Source organism: Pezoporus flaviventris, unplaced genomic scaffold (genome assembly GCF_033815535.1).
Source record: "Pezoporus flaviventris isolate CSIRO_AGI_PZ_B2104156 unplaced genomic scaffold, CSIRO_AGI_Pfla_v1 ptg000025l, whole genome shotgun sequence".
Taxonomy (NCBI): Eukaryota; Metazoa; Chordata; class Aves; order Psittaciformes; family Psittacidae; genus Pezoporus; species Pezoporus flaviventris.
The window spans coordinates 13384603-13402168 of NW_026892573.1; the positions used below are offsets into that span (position 1 = coordinate 13384603).

General features: G+C 38.3%; 1 protein-coding gene across 10 annotated transcripts in view; it reads right to left on the reverse strand.

The window, feature by feature from the left end:
- FRY (FRY microtubule binding protein) overlaps window positions 1-17566 on the reverse strand; it is a 230202-nt gene that overhangs the window by 105369 nt on the left and 107267 nt on the right. For all 10 annotated transcript variants that reach the window (XM_061457548.1, XM_061457549.1, XM_061457547.1 and 7 more), the window contains one exon: window positions 7072-7125. In XM_061457548.1, the coding sequence (XP_061313532.1) occupies window positions 7072-7125 (54 nt within the window). The remainder of the gene's footprint in view (window positions 1-7071; window positions 7126-17566) is intronic.

Consider the following 17566-nt stretch of genomic DNA (forward strand, 5'->3'; position numbering starts at 1 on the left):
GAACTATGACTTAAACTTCCTGTTACAGGAAACCATAAAGCTGCAAAACATGACAAAATCAAAAGCTAGGGTGAAAAAACCACCCCAGTATTATAAAAGAGGATTATATATGTATTGCCACAGCTTCAGCATTTATGTACATTCATACAGCTATTTTTAATAGGAATAAATTCCTGATCTGGAGATTTTGACCACCTCAAGATCACTCGGGCTTGATCCTGCAAAGTGCTCAGTAAAAGGAGTGAACTCCTGAAGTATTTACTTCATGTTAAGCACGCTGATTATGTCATTAACTTTGTCAGGTTTATCCATCTACTTAGATTTAAACCAGTTCATTTCAGTGCTTCTGAAACAACAGTTGGGTTTAATGTCTCGTGTAAGACCAAACTTGTGTGAACTCTGTGACTAAGACAAGCAAAACTGGGAGATCAAGCACCTTCCATACAATTCTCAAGTGGTACTAAAAGCCTTAAAAGAGAACTTTTGTGGATGGCAGTTAGTTTAGATCAATAACTCTGATCTCTTGCAGTTTTTCAGCTTCTGAATCTATCTAATTCATAGTGATGTTGTGGTAGAGAGTTAATGAGACACTCTGAGGATAAAGTATTATTGTTCAGGTACTATGGCCTATAATTAAACACGGAGCATTAGAAAGCTTTAACAACTGGCCCTGTAAAAATAAAAGTTTCTATAAAAGTACTATTTTAGGAGAGCTGTCAATCCAGTGTTTCCAATATAATTTATTATCTGAAATATGAAACAAGTTGCTGTGGAAGGTGGCATACAGGCATTGCTTGCAGCAGTGACAGGAGGCTTTCATGAAGAATTACTACACCAGCCCAGGCTCAATTATACCAACTGCTTCAAGTGTAGGACTTCAGACAGATACTTAAAACACATGAATCACCTAGTGTCAGTGCAAACTATTCTCTACCAGCTCAGGATGCTTAGACATTTCAATGACTTCTCTACTGTTTTTCAAGTTTTCCTGAAGCTGGCATAACGCCAGTTGTTAATTATGAGATGAAGTGAAAAAGGGTTTGCTGGGAAGACTATAATAGAGTCACAGAATCATAGAATAATAGAACACTTTGGGTTGTAAGAGGCCTTTACAAACCATCCAGTTCCACCCCCCCTGCAACAAGCAGGGATGTCTTCCACTACACCAAATTGCTCAAAGCCTCACCCAACCTGACCTTGAATGTTTCCAGGGATGAGACATCCACAACTTCTCTGGGCAGCCTGTTCCAGTGCCTCACAATAAAAAAATTCTTCCTTATACCTTGCCTGATTCTACCCTCTTCTAGTTTAAAACTATTACCCTTGTCTTACCACAACAGGCCCTGTGAAGAAGTATGTCCCCAAATAGACCTAACTACCTTGTAAGGGTCACTATATTTAACTGTAAAGAAAAAGTTTCAATCAGGCCTTCCTGCAGGTTCACAGACACATTTATCAATGCTGTCCTCTAAATCCCAGCTACACAATTTCATTAACCACAAAAAGTAAAAGTGACTCCTGTTAAATCTCAAGCCATACTGTTTCCACTGAATTTACAGTGTCTTTAGTAGGGATAAAAGGTCAATATAGCTTTTCTTTAAAAATCTTTCTGTCATTGCACTTTCAAGACAGGAAGGAAGGGCGGACTGGGCAAAGACCTGGCTCTCAGGGAACAGGAAGGGAGGGAAGTCTAGCCAGCGTGTTGGTTACTCAACCCTTTCATTTACTGGAAGTAAGTCCAGGAGTGAGATGAATTCTAGCTCTGTGCTGCTCCTGAAAGGGAGTGAACAGATGTACAAATATGTCCTTGTCGGACAAATGATCATGTTCTTCCATCATAAATGAACTACCTACTGTATAGCTTAAGGATAAGAAAGCTGCACAAGTAGGGAGCTGTTTAAAACTTGTGTTTGAAGAGCATTAAATATACTTTATGTAAATACTTAATATTTATTTTGGATTAATATGTAAAAGTAAATTTAAAGAAATTCTGACCAGGTATTTTGCTACAATTTATATATTTTCATAAGTCTTGTTACATTGTCAAAATACAAAACCAAGAAATGTATCAACTAACAGCACATAAATGCTCATTACTTTTTTTATTTCACATATTAATGTCTAGGTGCTTTAACAGCAAATATATTAAAAACTGCATTCAATTTCCAGCAGTGTCATTAATTCCTTAGCTCTGCATTTTTTTCACATACCATATATATCAGTATGTATGTTAATTGTGCATTTTATTGCCATTTTCATAGTGCAGAATTGCAGTACTTCATTTTGTAGTGTTGGTTTATTTTTTGTAACTGTTATTTGCACAGCGTCTGCATATCCTGTCCTCAAATTGTTGTACAGATTCCAAATAATGGACTTTAGGAGTGAGATTTTACATTTTCTATCAACGCTACTGAAAGAAGAATTTGATAAACATTGTCTTAGCTGCATTTAGGATACACATAGCCAACACAAAGTCATCCTTTCATTCAGTGTTTTTTTTTCCATTGCGTGCATGTCTATAACAAAGCCCCGTAACTACAAACAACACAGATTCAAGGAAAATAACAATGCAATGAAATCCTTGGTCCTCGATATCAACAGCAAAACTCTCATACACCACAGTAAGCTGCGATTTCATATGCAATACATGAATTTAAGGAAATAAAGTTAACAATTTCTATTCAAAACAATTTCTATTCAAAATACTCTAGACTGTGGCAGGGGTAAGATTTTTTTTGGACAACAGTATGCAGTTAAATCTCCTGAATGTTTATAACTGGTAACTATTAGTTGGGCTCACTAGTTCTCATTTATGGTCTTGGTTTTGTAAGTAAAAAAAAACCAGGTTATTTTTTATACCATAATTTTGTAGATGTGTAGTTTCACCTAGCTGGCTTATACATTAGCAATGTTTTTAGCTATTTTACTGACAGGATAACAGTTTACATGAAATCCCATTTATTTCTGGTGTGCAGCAAATTCAATTCTGAATGTGTTAACTTTTAATTTTGCCTTCAGATTTACTTCTTTGCACACTGCTTGAACCCAAATCTCTAATCAGGAGTCAAGGGTTCTATGACCCCATCACCATCATTTCTTAGACTACCTCTTCTACCTCTTCCTCTACCTCTTCCTGTGCCCTTCTGCTGGCGAAGAAGGATAATGCATAAAAGAGGGAAAGGGAAAACAACAGATGCCAGCTGCAATACTACTGCAATGATGATGGTACCATGATTCACTTACTGCCTATAACAAATATAATACTGGATGGGAAAAATTACCAGTAGGTCATTGACCACATTCAGACTGTCATGAAAAAAGAACCCTTAATTGCTAGTATATTGCTTAGTGTCTTATTTATATTTGTATTTATTTTCCACATTTCTATAATTAATGTTTCTTTTTTTTTGCTTAAACTATTTTTTATTTCCATCTCCTAAAGGTATATAAAACATTAAATATTTTTGCTTTCCAATCTATATTACCCAACCTAGTGCACTTCTAAGAAGAGAGTAGTATAATTAAAATGGGCACAAAGTTTTGTGCAGTTTATGCTGAAACTCTTGCAACAGGCACCTCATACTTACTTCCACGGCCCAAACATTACATTCATTTTGTATTTTCATATGGAAAAATGTCTGCTGCTTGGTCCAAGGCTACACAGTGCCCTTTTTCTGCCTCCAGTTCTTGGAACATTTATATACTGTAGTAAGAACAGAAGATACTTCAATAGGGGCTGAGAAAAGACTAATAAAAATGTTTCCTTGGGTGAGGATAAGACTCTTGGATAATTACGTTTTTTTTCACCCTAGCTTTTGATCTTTTCATGTCCTGCAATTTTATGATTTCCTGTAATAGGAAGCTTAAGTCATAGTTCAGTAGTACAATGTTTAACACTTCTGTAGGTGGGGACACAGAGCATGCTAACGCTGGAGTAGTAATGCTCATTGCCAACAGGCAACTAGAGTTGTCAAATCAAGAACTTTTAAAATATGCTTTTAAATATACTACAGAGATATTAAAAATCATATGAAGAAGCTCTTCATAATTTCCTGTATTTATTTTCTTTATATACATGCACACCCAAAAAGGAAAATACAGTGTGAGGAATCCAGTTTGTCAGGCTAACGGTGAGACATCTGAAAGTGAGGAGAAGTAAGATTACTTCATACATTGCTCAAGATACTATTATGAGTTTGAGGAGGGTGATGCAATTGGCAGCCACACAGAGCCCACAGAACAATACTATCTACCTAACAGGAGGCACTGGCACTACATCCATACAGAGAGAAACAGCTCTGCCTGAGCAGTCAGATCACTAGACAATGGATCCATTGCCATCATCACAACTAGCATTCCTAAAACAGTGTTTGAGAATGGGCAGGAAAAAGTGCTGGTTCTCAGAGAGCTAGAGATAAAGCTGCTTAGCGGAAGCAAGCAATACTTTCATAATAACTTTGAATGGTTCAGGGGTTTCAATGTTAAACTTCATGCTGATTACTCTGGGTAGCTAAAGTTCCTTTCTGCTCATTGAAACCTACTGCAAAGGGTTTTTTGGGGGGCTGTTTTTTCCACCTCTGTACTTGATTTGCAAAAAGCAAATTTTAAATCAAGCTACAAGTTATTTTTGCTGCTTTTTAATGTAGAGTTAGAAGATGCATCAGATATTTTAAATGAGTAGCGACTTGGTCACTTCAGCACCAATTATCAATTTCATTCAAACTGAACAGGGATAATTCTGACAAAGTCAAAGAAAGAAAATTAGATTCCTCTGAGAGTGTGTCACTTTTGATTCCTTAAAATTGGAATTCAAAATTACTAGACACCTTGTGAGAATGTTTGTTCATGGGGACTCTCCCTCTTTTCCTCCTTCATTTCTGTAATAAAAATGTTAGGAATGCCATGTGTGGCCTTTTCTGGCTTTGCTAGATGACTTTATGTATTCCAGGACACATAAAGTGTCCAGGAACCAAAGCTTTCCACACCTTACTTGGAAGTCAGAAGCAAGGGACTATCAACCTGGTCTTCCTTCATCTCATAGACTCTTTAAATATTTGAGTTACTTAACTTAAAAAATAAAACTTAAATGGTTTGACTTAAAAGCACACGTTCTCTTATTTGGTTTTTTAGAAACATGTGGAATCATGACTTTCAGAGTTTTCCAGGGAGACCACATTTTCAATACTTATTTATTTTTAAATTTTTAAGACCTTCATTTTTTACTAAGAACAAAATTACTGTTGTGAGAGATTTATAATACTGACATGTTACCATTTGCAAAACAGCTTTATAAAACTGGGTGGTACTAACCTAATCTACCAAGTGAAACATCAAATAAAGACTTTTTGTTCTATCTCTCTGTTTCTACTTTAGCTGAATTTTATAAAAACTCTACTGTGTATTACAAATTTTTGAATGAAAATGTAACTACAGTTTAGCTAAACTGAAATTATTTGGTAAGTATGAACCATGCTCTTGAAAACAAGCTCATTAGACAGGTTCAGGTTCCATCTCCCAATCACAGGTGTACATCAGTCCCACGAGCACTACAACATCTCAAAATGATCATGCTGTTCAAGCAGAAACCAGCGTGAAACCTGAAAAGGGAAACATTCCCAACAACTCAGGCTGAGGCAGGCAGGCAGGCAACCTGAAAATTTCAATCTGAGTACCTTGTTTGTAAAATTTCATGGAACTGAAAACAAGGTTTTTCTGACAAGAAGTCTGAAGCAATCTAGCTCCCTACTTTTCTACCAACTCTACACATAGACAGGACTCTAGAAAGACATTAGAAATGTATACAAAGTTGTGTATAACAAAATTTGCCTTTGTTTTTTCCCTGCATCATACACCCCCAGCATTCAGAGTAAATTACCACAGTAGTAATAGCCTAATACACAGTTGTTTCACTCCAGGAAGCATTTGCTGTTCTTAATTGATCTTAATTGTTCCATTTTCTATCTACTTACTGATAACTAGGAGAAGCATAACTCTTTTAATTCTTCCCTTTAAAGCACCACAATTTGCTTAACCATGAATATTTAATCAAACCATGGCCACCCATTATGTATTTGTTTAATGCACTAAAGGAACAGTACCACAAGGTTTGCATATGGGTGGCTTAATTTGTTTTTCTTTCCCATTTGTGTGTGACACTCTTCCCACAGGAAGGAAAAAAAATATATAAAGTTAACGCCAGAATACCACAAAAAATTTCATTAGGCAGGTAGGGGCTACTCACAAAGCAGCCTCCTTTAGCCTACAGTGGCTGTCTCCCCTGTGGGGTCTCTCTGTGGTCAGTGAGATTGGCAAGGAGCTCCCCAGTACAATACAGAAGTCCTATCATTTGCCTCCTGCTCTGAACAGCCCTTTGAGTACGCTACCTCTCCCCAGAAAGCAGATGCAGAATAACCTAGAGAGTCTCACTTGGTCAAGATAAAATTATGAAGTGAGCCTTTGTGCAGGCCAGTGGCATCTCACAAAGCATCTTTGCTTCTGGTGCAATGTCCCAGAAAATTCACAAAATGTGTCAAATTCATTTGAGGATCCAAAGTCCTACTTGCACCTATCTGCTCTCCCAAAGTTAAGTTAATCAAGGTGGTACCTTATGTAGGTTACTTATATAGGATTTTTTTTTTCTAGATTTTTTTTTTCTAAGAAGGACTGCTGACAAATTAATTCTTTTATACCATCACTAAAATGTGTGCATATTGCTGTTGGTTTTATTTTTATACTTGTCCTATTTCACTTGTTTCAAAAAACACATATTCTGAAAAGGCACAAAATTTGCTCTGAAACCTCCATCAGGTGAAACAGCCAGGAAATAATACATATGCTTAATACACTGTAAAAAAGCAGAAAAGTCTATGGCAAAAAAATATTGACAACAGTGGAAAAATTCTCATAATTTAAAATCAAGAATGATTAGGCAAAGCAGTCATCATTCTACTAAAGTACACTGAGAGATATTGCTTTTGTAGTATGCAACGATAGTATAGGGAACTAGACTGCCATCCAAGTATTAGTTTTATAGTTTGAGGAAAGGAAATGATATAATTTCAAATGTCTTACTTGATCAAACTGGGGGTCTTCTCCTCGTTGTAGAGATTTGGTCAGTGGCTTCTCCTAAAAGAAAACACATTAAAATGTATTTCTTAGGATCAAGATAATGATATATTCTATTAACTATTATTATTTTTTCTGTTAGATTTTTACTAACATAATTTGCTTCCCAATCGATTTCATGCTGGAGATACTGCTTGTTTCATAAGCAAAGGTAGACCTGTGCATACATATGACGTAATACCGACAGGGTGTCTTTAGTGTCTTTCCAAGAAAGAAAAGGATTAATCATTTATTACACCTGAGTTACTTGGTATTCACATTGATGATAATTTTTTTCACAACTCTGAAAAGTACCTGGTATTTTCTCTGACACATAACCAAGCATCTCTATTTAGCTACATGGTGTTCCTGCTTGTTATAATACTACCAGGCAATGCAAACATGTGCATAGATATAGTGCACCCAGCAGTGCATGCCAAAAGAAAGGCGGTTTTAGAAGAACCAAACACCATAGAGTTCATTTTTAAGGAAGATAATTGTGGAAAAACTATTATTAAAAAAAAAAAATAAAGGAGTGGAAGGGAATTTTCATGATGCCTTCTCAGAGTATCCAGGAAAGCCAACTTGGAGAGTCCCCGTGTGTGAGCATCCATTCCACCTATACAGCTTTTTTTTGCCAAGCAGGTTCAGTTACTGAGTCATGTGGAAGTACACAGTCCAGTATTCCAGATATACACAACAGCACGAAAAACATGAATCTCCTAAACCAGGATGAAAATAAACAATGCACGAAGGCATATGACAGTCTGAAAAACATGTCACCATCACAATCACAATTCTGCATTGAATTGTACTACTGTTGCTGGTGTCTGAAATGTGACAGTGTCTTATTCTTCTGTAAATCATGCATCTTTCTTCTCCTACAGCTGCAAGACTGGGGCTCTCCCACCAGCTCAGCATGAGATTTTCTGTTCAGCTTTCAGCAAACTATTACACTCATTATCATCTGTTAATGTATCAGGCAAAATATCAACACTGCCAGGGGATGTGAGATGCAAAACAAAGAAATTTGTAAAGCTGCTAAAATAATGGAATGGAGAGAAATCTTAAGATTTCTATTATTCAATGCTTTTCTCTGAAGAAAATGTTGCCCAGTATAATCTGCTGACTGATTTTGAAATTAATTATGCTGATCCACTCGTAATGCCAGCTGGCAAGGAGGTTGGCTGCAGGGTGACTACAGTATCCCCTGACTACCTACCAAATAGAAAAATCAACAAAATGCTTTCTCCTGAGTCTCTGATTTATCCAAGACAGTCATCAATACTTTTCATTGTTATTTGTAATGTCTAAAGTGACTCCTCCAGGTTAAATTAAGGGCATGTCAACTATTAATTAGAACTTTATGACAGATAATTGGTAATGAACAGACACAGTAAAACCCCATAGCCCAGAAACACACACATGACGCTACCCCACCCACAGTCTCCCTCAATCAGTAACTCCATGCTACCCTACCTAGCTGTGTCTCGTGGGAGGACAATGCTTCTTTTGTCTATTGCTGCACACTGGAAAAGACAGCAGATAATCTTTCAAAAGTAGCATTCAACTTATTTACAAGGGAAAAGATTTTTAAGTTTTCATGGATTCTGGACAAATGAATGTACTGAGGATTAGTGCAGTTCAAAAAAAACCAAAAAAACTCAAACAAACCCAAAGCACAACTTTTTTTTTTTCAATTAAACTTCTGATTCTGTTACAGACGACTTGTGTTACCACAGAGAAATTTCTTAACATCTGTTTCAATAAAAAAGGCTTTGGCATGCAGTAGCTTTGTGTTCCAACACTGCAATGCTTGGCTTTCAGAGTAGTATCTAAAATCCTGCAGAAGTGCATTCAGTGTTTGAGGCAGAAGTGAGGTGTGGGGTTCCTTGTCACAGGCTTATCTATTAAGGTGGACACAATTAAGCAGGACAAAACATGCTGTGGGAACCCAAGTTTGGAACTGCAGTACTAAAAAAGTCCTCATCATCTGTTACCTATCTCTGGAAGCACAGACACCTTATAAATACTTCAGTTCCTAATGATGATGCCCCCCAGAGGCTGTGCTTCTGAGTAAGTGAAGTTCCCTCCCTTTTCACAAGGCAACACAACTCATGTCTTGCCCTCTTACAGGTGACTAGACCAGGACTTCCAAACCCATGGTACTTTAACCTAAAGAAACTGTTCACAGGCCACACAACAAACTGGGCTGCAGCAGAAGGCAGACCTGGGATGAAGACCAGCCAAGGACACCTATCAAAAGCCAGGAAGGGTTCTGCTGACACTTCTCAATGTCTCCAATCCAGGGCTTTAACTAAGTCCTTTTAATTCCCTTCATCCCATCCTGCATCTACTGCTGTTCTTGCCACTAGTCCTTTCCTCACGCTCTTGCCAAGCAGCAGCTGCTGCTGCAGCTGTCTCTGCCTCTTCTCCGTTCCCCTCTGGGTTGCTGCTGTTGTTGCTTTTGACTTGGCTCTTTCCAAGAGGGTGGTCACTGACTCTGCCTGCAACTGCTCAGCCCATCTGGAACCCGTGAAGCCAAGTGTCTCTGCATACACACCCCTTCCGGAAGCAGGGTGCCCATCACTGCACCCCTGCAGTGAATGGCAATAGTCACAGAAAATTCTATTTGGGGCATGGAGATCTGAGAAGATGCAAGGTAGAAGTGATTGCTGTTTATTATTAATGAGTACTGTATAGGTAATGAACTGAATAAAGATGAAAGGCCAGATACAAATACATTTTTTGGTGTCTAAGAGCTCCTACAATATAAAAGGATGATTGCTTGTATGATGAGGTTAACCAGTGACCATGTCAGGAAGACACTACTGAGTAAATTCAAAGACAGCTCAGCTACATGCAGGTACACGTAATAATAGATAATTTAACCTTATCTGCTGTAAGCAACCTGCCTATTCTATACCACTTTGTTCTAATATCTTTACACATCTTACTATTTAAATTTATGGAACATTTTCAACACTGTTGCTATGGCAGCCACTATATAAAATACATTTAAACTTATAGAAGACATTTTCAAAAGGTTCAGAACTGGCAAAGGCAAGGTTAAAAATTATAATAAAGTGAATTGCCTCTGAGTAATAGATTCCATAGCAGCCTGTTTACCCTGGAGATACACTTAGAAGTTAAACAAAAAAAATCTTCAAAATGTTTTCCAGCCTCAAGGCACTGCTTTATTTTTATTTATTTTCCTGCCCACCCAGTTGAGAAATGGCAAAGAGGCCCTTGTATATTATGACTTGACTCTGTTTGAGTCTCTGAGACACTTTACAGAAATGTCTTCCAGATCTTGGATGAATAGGTAGGCTGAATTTGAAGCCAAAGCCTACAAGCACGAAATATGAATAAAGAAAGTTTTGATTAATCTGAAAAAGCCCATAGCTTTCTGGGCTATAAAAAACATCAGAACATTTCAGAAGAAAGGACTCTCAATAATAACATTTCCATTTTTAATCACTAAGTTAAACATCCTTATTTCTTGTTTGAAGTGATGCCTTCAATTGTATTTGTTCAAAACTCTGTATTTGTTCATGCTGGCAACTCCCTTGATATGAATATGTTAGAGATAAGCCGTAAAGATCAGCAAAGACAGTTTTGCATTTAATATTTGAAGCTATTGTTTTTCAATAAAACGATCTTAACTTTTTGCATTGCCAATGCTTACAAAACAAAATGCTCTCTTAGAAATTAATTTCCTTTCTTTACCTCATTGCTGCTGTGAAAATATTAATATAATAAAATACAGCATCTCGAAAATGCAATAGTAAATATATATTTTACCACATTTGAATATATCAACTACATATGATATTTATAATTTATCTAAAAAATAACGTATCAGTCAAACCCTCTATTCACATAGGTACACTAAAACATTTCTCCAAGGACTGTCAGTCAGCCACTTTTACTGGTTAATATATTAATGCTTTTCCAGGGCTGCTACACAAATATAACTGGGTAAATTTACACAGGAAGAGCTTTTCTCGACCACCTGTCACAGGACTGAATGTTCAGAGAAACGAGAAAACAAAAAGATTTTGTAGTGCCTATTAAACTTCAGTATGTGATCAGGATATAAATTACCCCTTAAAGTTATTTTGAACCTCAGCAACCATTACGCATTTTATTCCTACTGAACTATGACAGGGTATTGTATTACCTACTAAGAGAAAACCCATCTTTTTGTAAAAATATGGAGGATGAAAGGATATTTTTAAACAAAATGTAACTTTTGCACTGCGTGCTAAAAGCAGCTACACATACTTGATTGAGTAGTCTTCTGGGATGGAAGAGTGACCAAAAAGAAACAGCAGAAGAACAGACCTTTTCACAATAATGAAGCAGCCATTCAACTACTACAGCTACAGTATACATAAAATGCATGTAAGCACAATCTTAAGAACCAAAAAATCACCAAGTGTGATTCTTTCCTGCTTACAATGAATCAAGTCAGCCTATCTCCCTGGCCCCCAAGTTGATCATCTTTGTCCTACGTTCTTTTCATCAGGAAAGAAAAGTGGTGTTTTATAGTAAAAGGTCTGCTCCAAAAATAGATGGATCAAACATGCTAAATTTTTAATTTTGCCATTGGTTGTTTTGTACATACAAAGACTGGAAAACATATTACTGTCAATCTTGTGCCCGCGTGCTGTGTAAATTATTTTCTGTGTCACCCAGGAGAAAATGCCATGATGCCAGTTTGTTTCTGAAGGCTGGATATGCAAAACTTTATTGCACAGAGAAGCATCTCCCCTTCATATGCAGCTGACCTACATGCCAGCTGTCTCTGAATGGGACAGTTTGTCTGTCTGGTCCTGGCCACCACTTCAACTGTGGAGTGTCTTGACTGCGTGCTCCTGCCTTCTCCCTGCTAGAATGGTTCTATGGTGATCCTGCATTGAGCAGGTTCATGCAGAACAACTTACAAGTATTTACTTCTGATTTGCCTTCTCAAAAATGGATACAACAGTCCTCAGTCCCATAAAAAAAAGCTGTTGTACTGAAAATATGTCTGAACTTCCTGACAAATAATTTTCTTCTCTTATTTACCTTTGTACCATTTGTGAATTCCCACCAGGACCCCAGGAAGCCTAGTTAATCTATACCTAAGCAATTAAGAGAGGCAAGCGTTTTGACTCAAAAGCATGATCTGTTGACTCATTCTCCCAAATGTCTTCCACCTAGAATTTCTATGAAACAGGCAATTAGTGTCCTGTTTCCACAACTTTTCTTCGCAATTCAGCAGATCCTCATGCCACTTCCCTGAATGACAACAGAATCTTTGATTTCTCTTGTTGCTCTGCTTAGCATCAGTTATCTGCTACATACCATTCTTAAGAGACTGCATCAGTGACCACGGTACACAGATTGTAAAATAAACAGAAAAGGGAATTTCCTTCATTAACCTTTGAAATTCTAAGCATATACCAAAAGGAAATTCTAAAGGCAAACATAATAAAAAAGATATGATAATACAGCTTCACGAAAACACAACTCTGCATAAGACAATATTATAGACTAAAAATGTTAAAGAAAACTCTGATGAGCTTCATATAACTTTTGAAAGTTAAGTAAAAAATGCAATGCTAATTGTACATGGTACGAACAAGAAAGTTCTTTCTTTTACTCTCTTTGAGCAAACAACTCAAGAACTGTGACATTCTTACCTGAACAGTAAAAAAATTCCCAGATATGCTTTCAGCTCAGTGTTGATATTAAACAGTCACAAACTTTAAACAAAGGTTAAGTGCTCTTAGAGATATGTGGGTAACTGCAAAAACTCCCCCAAAACAACTTTACTAAGCCACTTTAAGCCCAAATAAGCTGATAGTTACCAGTGGACCAGTTCCGAAAGAAGTATTTTACATACGTGCTTTTGTAAAATCTGAAAAGTTGAAAAGAGTTCTAAGGATGACTTTACTGAAAGTGGGCTCTAGCATAAGTGCGAAAGGAAATTTCATTGGCTGTTTATTTCCAGAGTTCTTTGGTTTTAAGATTGTGATTTAACGAACACATCAAAATCCTCTGTCTGAACACATGCAAATTCTAAGACAGGCTAGGATCATAACGCTTTACCTTGTTTTCCCCTGATGTTAATTACATCAGTACAACAGTGGACAAAAAAGAGGTGAATTTTATAATTAAATTTAAAAAGAGCATCTAGAAACAAACTGTAGAGACTTAATGTTGACTCCATAATTCAGTCATAGACCTGTATTAGTAACCTGACTGATTCTGACTTAAAAAATTCCCATGTAAGAAGATAATACAGATAATAAATTGTTACAGATTCAGTGATTTACACTCCTGAAAGACTTATCAGTAATCAACTATTGTGGAGCCAGAGAACAACATGGCTACTACATTGCAAAGTCTGACTGCAGCAAGACACAAAAACCCAACAGGGTTTGTGGTTGTTTTGCTTATATACCTTTTTTTCAAGGTGAGCAAGATATATAGGATTTAATTCTCAAAACTTATTGAAGTAAATACAGATTTCTTCCTCTGTTGTTTGTACTGAGATCCATTACAACGCATCTTCATAAAAATGTCTCTATATAATAGAAACAAGAACATGCTCAAAATACAGACACCCAGATCAAGCTATACTCCATTAAAAGCACTGTTTCCATATTGCTCTCACCATGAAGCCAGGAAGAAGGATTTCTGGGGAAATACTCTAATAATTAATTATGCTTTATATAAGACTTTAGTTAAGAGTGCTGTCATGAGATGTAGTATGAGAGTCCATGATCTTTCATCTATGAACCCATGGGACTGGAATAAACATGATGCTCTTAAAAGGCATTTGATCCAGTGATTTGTATGTAACTTATTTTTAGCATTCTAAGAACAACAGACTGTGGAGATCTAGATTTCCACATCTATGTTAAGACCTTTGCATGAAACTGCTCTCCTGTTTTAGCTGTTTAACAAGGTGGCTTAGCTAGGAACTGTTCAACAGCCAATACATGCCTTAAATAAAAAAAAAATAATTCATGGGTATCCATATAAATAATCACTTCTATGAAGAGAAAGTTTTTTGATGCTGTCCTGGGTTCAGCAGTAGCAGTCATCTTTTCTCCTTCTCAGTAGTTGGTGCAGCGCTGCGTTTTGACTTTTGGTCTGGAAATGGAGCTGATAACAATGATATTTTGGTTTGGCCAAGGACTTTGTGAGCCTCATGCTCTGCCAGGGAGGAGGGGAAGCCAGGAGGAAGCAGAGACAGGACACCTGACCCAAACTGACCAAAGAGGTATTCCATACCACAGCACGCCATGCTCAGGAGGTAACTGAGTTACCCGGAAGGACTAGGACTGCGGGGTTGGACGAGGTATGAGTCGGTGCTTGGTCTGGTGGGGTGAGGCAAGTTACCGGTTGGCTGGTGCTGAGGTGTTGTATTCGCTTCCCTTGTTATTTCCTTTATCATTATTATCACTGGTGGTAGCAGTAGTGATTTGTGTTATACCTTAGTTACTAAACTGTTCTTATCTCAACCCGTGGGAGTTGCATTCTTTTGATTCTCCTCTCCGTCCCTCCGGGAGTAGGGGGAGGGCAAGAAGGGGGGGGAGTGAGTGAACGAGCTGTCTGGCTGGGTTTAAACCACGACAGATGCATATAAATAATCACTTCTGTGAAGAGAAGGTTTTTTGACAGCAGACTTCTGTGAAACAGAAATACTGAAAGATCCAGTGGTGAATTAAATAAATTAAGGAGACAAAGTCACTACAGTCAAAAGCGTGTAATTTGAGCAGTACTGCTCCCTCCTTTCCGCATCCGACATTACTTTTGAGAGCTGGTGAAGAGGATGACAGGATGCTCTTCTCTGCCCTTGATGTACCCTGGTCATTTGGTCATCTTTGTTTCCTAAACAGAGACGTTAACTGACACTTCAATCCTGCATGCAATGAGTTTTTCACCAACTGATTTATGATGAGCAGTTATTTCTCCTGTGCAAGAAGGACATGGTAGAAAAATGCAGAAAGCTTTTTTTTTTTTATCCTGCAGGGAATGGGAGATGCACAGCTTCCCTCTTGAGTGCACCACATTCTTTGAGTTACTACAAGAGCACTGCCCTCACCTTCAGTCAATACCTCCTGACCATGGCAGAGCTACAAGGATTTAGGGGACGTCAGTGTTACAAGCAGTGGATGAGGTTCCTTCTTTCAGTACATTTATGCCTAACTGGTAAAATGCTATAGAAGCAGGCAGGTCAAGGTAGGCAAGTTTCACACATTTGCAGACCTTGGGAATAAATATATAGGGCTGGCAACAGACCTCTTCTAAATGTACAGAAGAGTAAAACAGAGAACACTTCTCTGGATGCGGACATCCAGAATACCCTATGTCCAGGCAGGACAGGTATCTTACCAGCTACCGAGTAGTGTGACATGGCTGAATGAGTGCTACTCACAGTTGTTTCTGATACAGAACTGTCCACGATCCCACTTTTTTTTCCAGTATCTTAATCTCCAAGGGAAGCAGGACTTGATTCAGTTATGGTAAGGATTGCTGCTGGAGTGCTGAAGTGGTTTTGCTGGGATTGGCTTGGCAGGGCCATGGCTGTGGACCGCTGTGGAGAACTGAAGACCAGCCCTTCTTAGGAGTTGCTGCAGCAGGGACTGAGGGCTCTGCACCTGGAATTGGGTCTTGGGCTGTGTGCAGGGGGTGGGCAAGACTCAGAGGAAGCCATTAGGGCTTATTAGTGCCCGCAGGACCCTGACCTCAGGTTACGCATTCAGAGTAAGGTGACCTAATTTAATCAAAGCTATAGGAAGCTTTTATCAGTTGATTTAAATAAATGTAGAGTTGTAATTGCCAGGCTGCTTCAGGCACAGCCAAGAGCTCTGTAAACAGGAACCACATTTCTCCTAATCCTCACACAGCCAGGGGTAATAAAGGACAGCTACTGATGTGGGTAATGGTCAGCTATCTTGCAGCCACTGCTGCTTTAACATCAGGTAGCTATTTATTGTCATCAACCATGCATCTGTTTGCATACAACAGACCAAGAGATGAGGCAAGTGAACTCAAGAAGTTCTGATGACTGTCAGTAGTTCACTTTAAACTTCCTTTATTTTGGGCTTATTTGCATTTAACTCAAAAGCTGTAACTGTACCATAGCAGACATGTCTCCAGGTAACGATCTGAAGCCTTCTCCTCCTGGTTACTGGTACTGATCCAACAGCCTTTCAAAGACGATGCCAGAAGGCCCTTGCAGAACTAATGTCAGCCTTGACTGTTCTGCCACAAGCACGATGGCCGTGAAAGCCGCAACATCCATGCATACTACATGCCGAGCTAAGGCAACAAGACCTCATTGGATGGATTTCCAAATTGGGAAAGCAACACCATGAAGTATGTAAGTTTTTCTCATATTTATCATGCCACCACATATGCAGAGTCAAATATGGTGTAATTCAAGCTGTCTGATGTGTAAACTGTACCATGCCAGATTCAGGCTAGTAAAGAGCACAGAAATTTAAACTTAAAAATGTGCAGCGATCCTGATGAAGTAGCACCTCATTGACTTCAAACACGACTCTGAAAGCATGCAAAGGATGAAGCTGTTACAAAAATATGGGAAGATACCTCTTTAATGAATTGCTATTTATCTGGCAAGAATGCTACCAAAGTATATATTTTCTTTCTGTCTTTTGTGTTGCCAGACCAGTGATAACACTGGCCTGAGATGACTGTAGTATGACTTTCATTTTCTGGACAACGGTAAAAACCAATATCCTTAAATGACACTAAAACGTGTCTAGGGTCATGTGGTAGGTTCTCTGCTATATTTGCAAGTATCAGTCAGCACGTGATACAGTGTAACAGCCTTGGTGACCTTGGATTGAATCTGTCTTCCAATGTTAAATCCTCTTAGCAATTTGAATCATCATATGCACCATTAATTATCCTCCAACTACATCTATGCGGTAGTGAGGCCTAGGGACAGTGAACATCCTGGAGAGTTTTGCTATTGGAATGAGATCTGAAGCCTCAAACAGCATTCTGCCCACACACCCGGCTATGGAAACCCTGAGATCACTGAGAAAGCTCCTGTTGACACTGCCTGCCTCTGAAATGTGTGAGTGTTTTTATGTGTGTGAGTGGACTTGAATCTAGCTGTGAATGCCTATGCCAATGGCTATGCAAAACAAAATGTGTCCTTTTCCCTCCTGGTTGCTAAAATGGCATGAACTTTTCCCCTCACTTGCATATGGATGCTGGAATCTGAGCATCCTGCACCTTGTCTTCATCCTTCTGCTCTCCCCACTATTACTTCTGAAACCCTGCATTTGCCTCTTCCTCTTTTTTTCCCAACTCTGTCATTCATAGTCTTCCCTCAGCTCCTGGGTTTCAATCCTATGATATGTACCCCTGACAACACAGAAGACTATCTCATCTGCGGCCACTGCTTCAATCATACAAATCTTTCTGT